At 41.3% G+C, this 12372-nt stretch overlaps 1 protein-coding gene across 2 annotated transcripts in view; it reads right to left on the bottom strand.

Annotated features, from left to right (window-relative positions):
- Window positions 1-1626: 1626 nt before the first annotated feature.
- Window positions 1627-12372, bottom strand: part of NCAPG2 (non-SMC condensin II complex subunit G2) — a 72262-nt gene continuing 61516 nt past the window's right edge. For both annotated transcript variants that reach the window (XM_014830489.3, XM_014830490.3), the window contains exons 26-28: window positions 12151-12251; window positions 10824-10923; window positions 1627-2021 (exon numbers count right to left, since the gene is read on the bottom strand). In XM_014830489.3, the coding sequence (XP_014685975.1) occupies window positions 1970-2021; window positions 10824-10923; window positions 12151-12251 (253 nt within the window). In that variant the 3' untranslated portion in view covers window positions 1627-1969. The remainder of the gene's footprint in view (window positions 2022-10823; window positions 10924-12150; window positions 12252-12372) is intronic.

The following is a 12372-nucleotide window of genomic DNA, read 5'->3' on the forward strand; positions in this document are numbered from 1 at the left end:
TTCTCTCTTTCCCTCACACTGAATTGATTAAATTATTGAATACAAGAGAATATTTATAACATGCGTAAGGTAGAGAGAATAACAGTAAAATGAACATTCAAATATCTATTTCCAGTTTAAATAACAGATTTCTACCATTACTTTTCAAGAATCCTGCATGCTCCCCCATCCTGCCCTCCCATAAACAGCAGTCTGGATTTTGTTTTATCTTTTCCTTGTTAAACATTGACATATTATCACACGTGAGCATAAGCAATACAGTGTTCTGTTTTGCATGTTTTTGAACTTTACATAAACAGAATCATAAAATATTATCCTGACTTAACTCTTTTCCTCAACATCATGCTCCTGAGGTGACCGCCCACCTCGCCCTGTCATCCCCAGGGAAGTGGGAGCTGTGGCTGCCCCAGCTGCCTTGCCCACTCTCCCACTGAAGGGAATGTGACTGTTTCCACTCTGCTGTGGCAAACACTGATGCCCAGTGTCCTTCCTCGAGTCTCCTCATGCACGTCCACAGGAGTCTCTCTGGGGTGTATGCCTAGAGGAGATTCACAAACTATTTTGCCCCATGAAAAACTGAATTGTACTTTTTCACAAATTGGATTAGTTCAACCATCAAGACTGACACAAGATAAAAGAGAAAACTTGACTACTCCGAAAACTCGTATCTAAATGTAAAAAACTAATTAAATTCTTCCCACAAAGAAAATACCAAGCTCAGATAATTTTACAGTTAATGTTACAACAAATCCAAGGAACTATTTCTAATCTTACACAAATTCTTCCAGGAATATAAAAACATAGAACACTCCTTAGTTCATTTTATGAGGCTTGACAATTCTTGATACTAAATCAAACAAGGACAAGGGCAAAAAAGAAAAAAAAATTACACTCACCAATCCAGAATACAGCTGAGTTAGCAAAGATCTCTGGAAAGTCATATGTTCAAAAATTGCCTAAAACAAGCAACCCCCACCTCCTAATTCCTCAGATTATCCCTCAGTAAAACCTTACCCTAAATGCTCATAACTGCAGTAAGTGGCCCCTTTCTGTACCTTAGAGAAACAGAGGCAATGAAAAATTGGCACTTCTTACTTTTTCGCTTGGGGGCTGGGGACAGAATGAGCTTGTGATTGAAGCAGCACTCACTTCCCATCTGTCATAAGGTGGCCTAACAGGCCACAGGATGCTGACTGGCCATGACTTAGGACTTGTGGCTGACAGGGATAAGAACATGCAGACCACCTGGTAACCCGGGACAGAAGAGATGGGGTCACAGACGATGTATCTAGGAGGCCTGGGGTCAGTCCTCCGTCAGCACTGTAACTGCTCTCGTAAAGAAAAAATAAAATAGTGGTGGCTCAGCTTCAGGCTGAATGACTCAGTTCTGCATTCCTCCTGTTTACAGCCATGGGGCCCATCTCAACATCCAGTGAAGCAGCACCTAGACCAGAAGAGGAGACCGCTGCAGGACCCTGCGCGTGGCACCTCTCCCTCCGCCCAGCACAGCCATCTCCTCTGCTTTAGCACCTTCTCTTCCGGGCAGAAAGACAGGATTGCCCGAGAACTCAACCCTTGTCCCTAGGGGGACAACTCATACTAATATTTTTAAATAAAGTACACAAATGGATGTTGTCTGCTTTATTACTCATAGTTTGCAAGCAATGTTATATATATAAAAGTCCTTTTTAAACAACCAGGTTTGCTAGAAAAGTGTCTTTTTTTCTTCGCACCATAGGGTTCTGCACTCTTGATACCTAGAGTCCTTTACAGTAAATATATTATTTATGCAGGCTCTGGGCAAAACTCTAAGAACCTCTGAGTTTTCTACTCAGACCCTCCCAAATAAATCCCACCCCTTCTCTGCTATATGGGTTATTAACATTAAAAACACTAGAAAAATACACTCGTTTCATTTTTCTGTAAGTCCTTTTTCTCTATTTTTACATGACCAAAGATGTTGGCTTGGCTATGAATTCAAAAGTGCTCCCAAAGTTCTTGATGACGACTCATAGAGAAATCTGAAATTCAAAAAAAGAAATAATTAGCTACAGAAACAAGTGACAAAATTACCCAAATGCACATTTTCATGAAATAAATCTAAAAATGGTTTGCAACCAAATACACTTAAAAAGAAAGTTGAAATAATCAGTAACTGTTTCACTAATTGCTTCTCATATGTCAAATGGAGTAAGAATCCCCATCACTGGTCATCTCACTACAATCCACGGCACACGGACAAAGCCGTCAGTAGTGGGGCCGTCATCACTGTCCCCACAGCCAGCAACAGTCCACTGGGGTCCCCAAGGAACTCTGCGCATAAATAAAACACTACAGTTCAATAACACGTGCTCCCCTGGCTGTGTTTCCTATGGGTGGACTCATTTTTACTCAAAAGGACTCTCATTTCTGAGGATCTAAACTGCTGCTTGGATACACGGCAGACTCACAAATACGACACACGCACCTCCCTTTGCAGCACTCATAATCAAGAGCTTGTTTCCCTCCCACATAACAACACAACATAAATGAGAACTACTTACCCCAGGATGTGCTGTTACAATGACGCTTATTCCCACCACCTCAACCACCAGAAACCTTCAGACACTTCCACTGTCCCGCCCCCTCCTGCGCACACTTGTCCCAGGTGAGAGCAGCTCCTCCCCCGGAGGAGGAGGGAGCAGAGTTTGGGCGGAGCCCACTCAGTGCTTTCCTTTCTAGGACCCCACCCCAACTCCCTTGCAGGGGCCTCCTTTATGCGAAGAGCCCTCACTGGGCAGCTCTCACATGCACCAGGTAGTACATCACCACTAAGACAAACAGACGTATTTACAAGGGCATGGTCGCCCTGCTCCCTCAGATGGCGAGTGGACCAGCTAACCTCTGAATTCCTGCCTAGACACAAATACCAATCTTTATCCCAAACAATGTCTCAACTCGACTGACACCCTTCAGCCTAGAGAAGGTTACAGACACTAGTGTCTGCCCATGTCCTGCTCCTCGTGGAAACTAACCAATCACACAGTCTAGAACAGCCCTGTCTAGCATCAACACAAGCACATGTGTAACTTTAAACTTTCTAGTAGCCACATGAAAAGCAATTAAAATAATCAGGTGAAATTCATCTTAATAAATTTTATTTAGTGCAACATACTCAACACACGTCAACTTGTGATCAATATAAAAATATTACTGAGCCAGCCCTGATGGCCTGGTGGTTAAAGTTCGGTGTGTTCCACTTTGGCAGCCCGGGCTCAGTTCCCGGCACGGAACCACACCACTGTCAGTAGCCACGCTGTGGCAGCGGCTCACAGAGAAGAACTAGAAGGACCTGCAACTAGAATACACAACTATGTACTGAGGCTTTGGGGAGGAAAAAGAAAAAGGAAGATTGGCAATAGAGGTTACTTCAGGGTAAATCTTTCCCAGCAAAATAAAAAATATTACTGGCATATTTTACCTTTTTTTCATACTATCTTCAGAACCTGGTGTGTAGTTTATACTTAGGCCAATCTCAGTTCAGACTCACCATGTTTCATGTGTTCAATTTCCACATGTGACAAGCAGCCACAGTCGTAGCCAGCACAAATCTAGACAAACTTTAAGATTTTTCTCCTTATCCCTGGAATTCATGAATTTTTTGACTTCCTTAGGTGTGATTTTTTCCATTAATCCCATCCAGAATTTAGTGAAAAAAATAATAATTTTTTAAATTACATATTTCTTCAGCTCCAGGAAATTCTCTCCTATCATTTGTTAAATCACTGCTTCTTTTGGGTCTATTCCACCAAGACTGTCTTTAGCCCCATGACTTCTCTTCATTAGTATCTGTTCTGTGTTCTGAGACGTTCCTCCAACTTGATCTTTTAGATCCTCTGGAATCTGAGTCCCAAGAGTGACATCACTCCAGTGCATCGGTGACATTTTTAATTCAAGGGTTTTAGTTCTAGATCATCCTTCTGGGGCTAAAATTGATTTTTTTCTTTAAAGACTTTTATTCTTAATTGTCTGGCTGGCCCATCACTGTTACTTTATTAATGGCTGTTCTGATTGTTTCCTCCAACTGTTGGGCCACCCTACGTGTGTGGTTAGTCTGTGTCCTATAGACATCCCAGGTGGATGCAGAGATGGTGGACAATGAGAGGCACAAGACCTGTGGAGACCACCATCGCAGCAGGAAGTGGGGCATCTCTATCTAAAAGAAACAACAGGAGACTCCCAATGTGCCTTCATCTCTTCCAGCAATTTCAGCCTCAGTGACAGAAAAGAGATCACCCTACCCGGCTCAGCTCTTTAAGAACTCTCATGAGGGCCCGTATCTCTGGATCTCTGTGGGTCAAGGTGTCAGCCAGACCCAAGCTCCCTGGTGGCTAGAAGGAAGAAAGGGCTCTCTATCAAACCCCAGGAGTTGAGAGAGAGACACACACAGAACACATTAAGTCACCAACACTCCAGAATCTATAATTTATTTTTAATTACTCAAAAATATTGTCTCTTTCAGTGAGCATGAATTTAAAAATACTTAAGAGAAAAATGTTAGGTTACCTTGACAAAAGTTCCTATTAACTATAGAATAATCAGCTGCTCACACTGACCTAAGTCTAGACTAACTACAATGATAACTATTTATCGTCACCTCTGAACCCAGCATCGTGCTGGCGCACTGGGCGCTGTATGTTCTCCTTTCACAGGCAAGGTAACCAAGGCTGAGAGTGGTGAAGCAACTTGCCCAAGACCACACTGTGATAAAGGCCGAGTTTAGGTTCAAACCCAGGCTGCCCGTCTTCTGACTCCCCTAAAGGCCTTGGATACTAAAACCATATTCCACCATACTTTATTCATTCTCCCATTTCCCGGGGAAAGGGTTGAATACACTATGTAGACCAGAGAAGTAAGAACTATTCAAGGACGAAATGAAGGAAATGCAGAATTTTAGAGCTGAAGGGATAGTGGCAAACCTTAGACAAATTAAATCCCCTGGGCCAGGGTTCTCCTCGTGTGTGACAAGACATCTGAAACAGGTGACATGTTTGCCCACCTGAGCTCTAAAAGTCTTTCAACACACATGAGTCTTCACAACCCTATCCATCCTCAGCCCCTACTGCCTGAGGAAGCTGTGTTTACATCCAACACAACCATGGCCATGGGAGAGGCAGACAAAATCAATTTTCTGAGAATCAGTAAGATAAACAATGTATGTTTTTATTAAAGAGTGGTTTTATTTATGTATAGCTTTTAATTATCCACATCAAGGTCTGCTAAGTGTTGATGATGATAGAAGTGTGCTTCAAAATGAGCTATAACAAGCATCCAGCCTCAAATTATTTTTTAAAAAAGAGTATTAAAATTCTATACAGCAGAATAAAATGATATTATTTATCAATACTTCATAACAAAAAAGAGGTCACTTTTCAGGGAGCACTCTTTCCTTCAAGGTCTGATAGCAACGTTTGATGTTGGAGACTGCACATAACACCATCTAATTGACAGTATATAGGCATAATTAATATTGGTAAGTAATTGGCTTGTAATATGATTACAATTCATTTACGTAATGGGAAAAATTAATGATATAACACAAACCTTAAGAATACTTATGCTACTCTAATCTCTAATTACAAATTTATTGCTCTTTTCAAATTATTTATGAAAGTAATAAATATAACCTACTTGACGGTTAAATGCACCAGTCCATTGGCAAATGCATACTGTTGCTTCTGAGAAAATATGTCCAATTTACAGTATGCTCTACTGGGCGAGACAATTAAAGTGCATGAGAAGCATTTTTTACTTAGCTCCCAACAGACCAGTTAAGAAAATACTAACCTTGCTGGAGAGAAAACTAGTGTATATGTTAAGAAAACGTTCACTTCTAAATTAATGCCCCATTGTCTAAAATGTTAATTGGACCAAGGGGCTCTCCGAGTCTTAAAGATGTTGACTTGCCTTAATGTCGCTACTCCAACATTAAAGCAATCATATTTTAAAACAGTCCTAAATCCTAATTGTTTATCTTCCATTAGATTGATTCTTTTTTAAGTTTCAATTTTGTAGACTGATTTTTTTTTTGACACTGGCTTTTCTATGTCCAGTGTTTCACAGCCCCCACCTATCTACTTTTTTAGGATATTTCCTCTGTAAAGGGAAGAACTCTTTTTACTATCTGTGCATAAGCTTAGCAGAGAAGATGACATATAGTTGTAGAAAAAACGAAGAAACAAAATATTACATGCCCTGTGTTTAATTCTGTTAATATCCTTTTCTTCTCCATAGTGTAAGTTTTGAACTTCTAAGGCCTTTTTTCTCTCAATGTAACTAACAGAATTCAAGTACTCACTTAAAACTCTGTGCAAGTGGAAATGAAAGAAATTTCTAGCCAGGAGCAAACGTTCCTCTTTCCTTACATCTTCAGAACAGTACCATTCTACACACAAAACATCGTCCTTGCAACGTTATTTCTAACAAAGAAGTCTTGTAAAATGCTTGGACTTCTGAGATTGTTACCACGTCTTATGAAAACAACTGATCATTTATATAGTTTGTAATTCTGATTGCCTTATTTAATATTTGTGTCTGGTAAAAATATTTAAACGCCATGTGTTTTCTGAAATATACAAATGCTCCTCAGCTTCCTCCAAATCAGAAGACCACTTCCCTCGTCCCCACACACCTAGAAATAAAACAAGTTCATAAAACCTAGAGTCTGTTGGGGTCTTCCTTCAAATACACAAGTGCAAACCTGACCTTACTAAAACCACATGGTAAATATTCGATAGTTTTTAGACTAAAGTACATAATTGAATGCATTTCCTTTACTTACCACCAAGGACACCAGAATCCCCTGCTCTAGTGCCATCATCCAGGCACGGCGCCAAGCACAGCACTGGAGGCAGGGGGCGCTGGAGGGCACAGGGGAAGGGGGAGGCTTTCTCTTCTCAGTTCCAGCCCTGCAGAGCACCAGGCTCCCTGGGGCGGCTGTTCAGCCAGCCGCTCTGACCTGAGCAGCACAAGGAAGCTTGCAGGACCCGGGAGAGGGCTCCAGCTTTGGTCCTGGCAGCTCCCCCAGCACCTCCCCGTGGACAGGAATCCCTGCCCCCTGGAACTAGACATCCAGTGAGTCTCACTAGAAGGCCTCAGGACTTCTCCATCCTGGGAGCCACATCTCAGTCCTGGTGTGGGCTGCTCCTCACGTCTGTGGCTCCTCTATGCTTTAGAGTTCCCTTTAACCCTCACCAGCCAATAATCTGTTACACTAATGCCCTGATAAGATTTCTTGACACTGAGCTTTCCCTGTCCGACTCACTGTGTGGGTGCTGCCTCCTGGCTAGAATGCTGCCAACACTCAGGAAATGCTCACCAAAGGAGGCTGATGCATCTCTCTTAACACTTGACAAAATGGACTTCATGAGGAAGAGCATTGCTAGAGATACAGAGGGATCCTTCATAAAAATAAGAGGGTCAGGGGCCGGCCCTGTGGCCGAGTGGTTAAGTTCGTGCACTCTGCTTTGGTGGCTCAGGGTTTCACTGGTTCAGATCCTGGGTGTGGACATGGCACTGCTCGTCAGGCCACGCTGAGGCAGCAGTCCCACATGCCACAACTAGAAGGACCTGCAACTAGAATATACAACTATGTACTGGGGGGATTTGGAGGAGAAAAAGCAGAGGGAAAAAAAAAAAAGATTGGCAACAGTTGTTAGCTCAGGTGCCAATGTTTAAAAAAAAAAACGAGGGTCAATTCATCAAGAAGATATAGCAGGTCTAAATTCACATGCACCTAATATCAGGATCAAAAAGTATGTAAAGCAAAACCTCTCTATCAGAAATGGACAGATCCAGCAGGCGGAAAATCAGTAAAAACATCGTTGAACTCAACAACACCATCAATCAACTAGACACCTGTGACATGGATAGACTACTTCACCCAACAACAGTAAAATACATATTCTTTTCAAGCTCACATAGGACATTCCCCAAGACAGATCACATTCTGGGCTATAAAACACACCTTAACAAGTTTAAAAGAATAGAAATCATACAATGTCTGTTTTCAGACCACAACAGAATTGAACTAGAAATCAACAGTAGAAACAACCAGAAAATCCTCAAGTAAGTGGAAATTAAACAGAACACTTCTAAATAATACATGGGTCAAAGAAGAAATCTCAAGAAAAATTTTAAAAGACTTTTAACTAAATGAAAATGAAAACACAACTTACCAAAACTTGTGGAATACAGCAAAAGCAGTGCTACGAGGATAATTTATAGCACTGAATGAATATATTAGAAAAGAAGAAAGATCTAAAATCAATAATCTAAGCTTTCACCTTAGGAAACTAGAAAAAGAAGAGCAAGTTAAATCCAAAGCAGGCAAAAAACAAGAAAGAATAAAAACCAGAGCAGAAATCAAGAAAATTGAAAACAGGAAATCAACATAGAAAATCAATGAAACCAAAAGCTAGTTCTTTGAAAAGATCCATAAAATCAATAAGCCTCTAGCCAGGCTAAGAAAAAAGAGAGAAGACGTAAATTACTAATATGAAAAATGAGAACAGGGACATCACTGCAGATTCCAGGGACATTAAAAGGATACTCAAGAAGGGGGTTCCAGCCTGGTGATGCAGCAGTTAAGTTCACACATTCCACTTCAGTGGCCCGGGGTTTGCTGGGTCAGATCCCGGGTGTGGACCTAAGCACCACTTATCAAGCCATGCTGTGGCATGTGTCCCACATATAAAGTAGAGGAAGATGGGCATGGATGTTAGCTCAGGGCTAATCTTCCTCAGCAAAAAAAGAGAGAGAGAGAGAGAGGATAATCAAGGAATATTATGAACAACTCTATGCCAAATTTGATAACCTAGATGAGATGGACCAAATCCTTGAAAGGCACAATCTGCCAAAACTGATGGAAAAAGAAATAACAGACAACCTGAATAAGCCTATATCTATTAAAAAATTGAATCAATAACTAATAATCTTCCAAAGCAGAAAGCAGTAGATCCAGATGGTTTCACTGGTAAATTCTACCAAATATTTAAGGAGGAAGTGATACCAATTCTCTACAATCTCTTCCATAAGACAGAAGCAAGAGGAAATACTTCCAAACTTATTCTATGATGCCAGCATTTCCCTAATACTAAAGCCAGACAAAGATGTTACAAGAAAACTACAGACCAATCCCTCTCATGAGCACAGATGCAAAAATACTCAACAAAATATTAGCAAATCAAATCCAACAATGTATAAAAAATAATACACCAAGATCAAGTGGGGTTAACTATGTAAAGGTTTGCAAAGCTGGTTTAACATCTGGAAATCAATTAAGGTAATCCATCACATCAACAGACGATAAAAGAAAAATCACATGATGATGATAATAGATTCAGAAAAAGCTTTTGATAAAATCCAGTGTCCTTTCCTAATGAAAACTCCCACTAAACTAGGAATAGAGGAGAACTCATCAACTTGATAAAGAATAGCCACAAAAAATCTACAGCTAACTAATGTCATACTTATTGATGAGAAAGTAGAGGCTTTCCCACTAAGATCAGGAACAAGGCAAGGATGTCCTCTCTCACTGCTCCCTTTCAGCGTGAAAAGTACTAGAAGTACTAGCTAATGCAGTAAGACAAGAAAAGGAAAGAAAAGGTACTAGACTGAGAAGAAAGAGACAAAACTGTCTTTATTCATAAGTTAGCAATTTAGGATTTTGAAAGCCTTTCTCCAAAGGAGAGAGTGGCTATGGAAAGTAGCTAGTTTCCCAGGCATAGAAAACACTGATGACCTAGTTCAGAGCTCTGTAACACTTAACCTTATGACGTTCACAAAATAGCAGGAAAAAACACTGCTTTCGTGTCTGGTCTGAGAGTCAAACACAATTCATAACAGAGTCTACATAAAATTGTACAGCCTGGGGCCAGCCCCATGGCCGAGTGGTTAAGTTCGTGTGCTCTGCTTCGACAGCCCGGGGTTTCGCCAGTTCAGATCCTGGGCACAGACATGGCACCGCTCATCAGGCCATGCTGAGGCGGTGTCCCACATGTGACAACTAGAAGGACCCACAACTAAAATATACAACTATGTACTAGGGGAATTTGGGGAGAAAAAGCAGGAAAAAAAAACTGTACAGCCTGTCAAAAACAGTATATAACAGCAAAAACACTCGGTTAGAAAGCAGCCCAAAGAACACATTCCTGAGCAGCAGTCCCTGTGGCAGCAATGGCCCAGAAAGGAAGAAATGATACATGTTTCTTCAGTCTCTGTAGGACCTTCCCATCCCCAGTGTGGACACTTGTGGACTGGGTAATTTCTCTTAGGAATGCCCAGGGAACCACCAAAGATAACCTGTCTACTTTTTTTTTTAAACATTTTATTTTTTTCCTTTTTCTCTCCAAAGCCCCCAGGTACACAGTTGCATAGTCTTCATTGTGGGTCCTTCTAGTTGTGGCATGTGGGATGCTGCCTCAGCGTGGCTTGATGAGCAGTGCCATGTCCGTGCCCAGGATTTGAACCAACGAAACACTGGGCCACCTGCAGCGGAGCGCGCGAACTTAACCACTCAGCCATGGGGCCAGCCACTAACCTATCTACTTTTAAAGCCATATAAGTTTGTATGCTGTTACTTTTGTAGTCCAGAATTTTGCAAATGATAGTTTTGCTTTGCAGACAGAATTAGGAAAGTAAATTAAACATATGCTCCAGGAGTTCTGCCAACAGAAACGTTTCTGTCCTCACAATCCCCTGGCTGTAGGAGCAGCAACGAAAACATGACCTCAAGTATACCTAAGTTTCCAGATCTTCAGACCTGGAGTGTATCTATGCTTTACCTTTCTATGCTATCCTCTTCCAAAGTAATTTCCATAAACGTCTTCAGTTTTCTGTGAACAGTGGCTGCAACATCCTTCACTTTTGAACTCTTATGTTTACCTATGAGAAAATTGTATTAAAGATAGAAAAAAGATTTATTACCACCACACAAAAGCAAACACACACTGCTATCAATGTGGGCAGTTTCAAAGGACTGAGCCTCCCCTCCCTTCCCTTTGAGTTAACCCCCCTAGCGACCTGTGGGATAGTAATCATCCCTTTACAGGGATGTGGGAAGATCAAACGAATGCTTATGAGAGCAACTCATCAGGCTTGAGGTGGAGTTCTAATGGACAGGATCCCATGAGCTCTGTCCATGCATCAGACGCCCACCTGTGCCTCCATCAGAAATGACAACTACATTTCAGAGTCATCATCTGTTTGGCAAATATTTAAGTACCTATTAAGTTCTAGGTCCTCATCAGCACCCCAACCTCCATCCTCACATCCTTCATGTGGAGAATGTCCTCTAATCCTGCAGATCTCAACTCAGAGACAGCTCACACCCTCCATGTGGAGAATGTCCCTCATTCTCCAGATCTCAACTCAGGGGACACTCTTTTCTGAGTGAACAGAGTGGAAGCCTCTTCTGATGCCAAGCCTGGGTCAAACTGGCTACAAAGTAGCCATATAAATCTACAGACATACTACGCACACACAGCCTTATGAGGAGAGCTTGTTTCAACAGGAGCACTCTCTATGTATCATATGTTACATCAGAAAGTAATTTCCACATTAGTAAAACTAAACAAAATAGAAATTAACAGTAGTCCACCTGAAAGGACGTTACTATATTTTTAAGCATTTTACACATTTCCCCTATTATTTTCCAGGACTTTTTCACCTAGCTGGGATATTCAGAATAGGCAAGGGTAAGGCTAATGCAAAACAGCAGACATACTAAATATTAACAAGAAAACATATCATTAGCAAAAATAAATTCAGATTTTTAAACATAACTAATACATGACAAATCACCAGAAATTCAATTCTGAGGCAGAGAGGGATGTGTAATGGGTCCAATGGGGAAGGGGGAAAGGTGGACACGAACTGATTAAGAAGCGTGAGCCAGCTGGTACACAAGGGCACAGGGTCAGCTAGGGAGAGGAAGCCAGCCAGACAGCACGTGTTCAGAGCCTGGGAGAGCACAGTGTGGAAAGACTGGGAGAGCCTGACTGGCAGGGGACTTGTCAAACATAGGAGCTCAGGTCCCAAACATTCCATGAAAGTTCTGGGCGAGACACATCCAGCAATATCCCAGACAATATGAGAGGAAATTTAACCAACCTTTATTAATCACCAAAATGATATACGTGACAGCTGTGAGACACACAATGCCTTCAATGTCATCCGAAGTAACACATGTCTTTAATTCATCTAAAAATGACCTGCAGAAATAGTAAACACCTGAAATTACTCTACAGTGTATATCCTAATACTTTATAGAAAAACAAACATAGCAAAGATTCATCAGCCACCACAAATTCTAGTTTTCAGGTAACATGGAAA

Source organism: Equus asinus, chromosome 1 (assembly GCF_041296235.1).
Source record: "Equus asinus isolate D_3611 breed Donkey chromosome 1, EquAss-T2T_v2, whole genome shotgun sequence".
Lineage (NCBI taxonomy): Eukaryota > Metazoa > Chordata > Mammalia > Perissodactyla > Equidae > Equus > Equus asinus.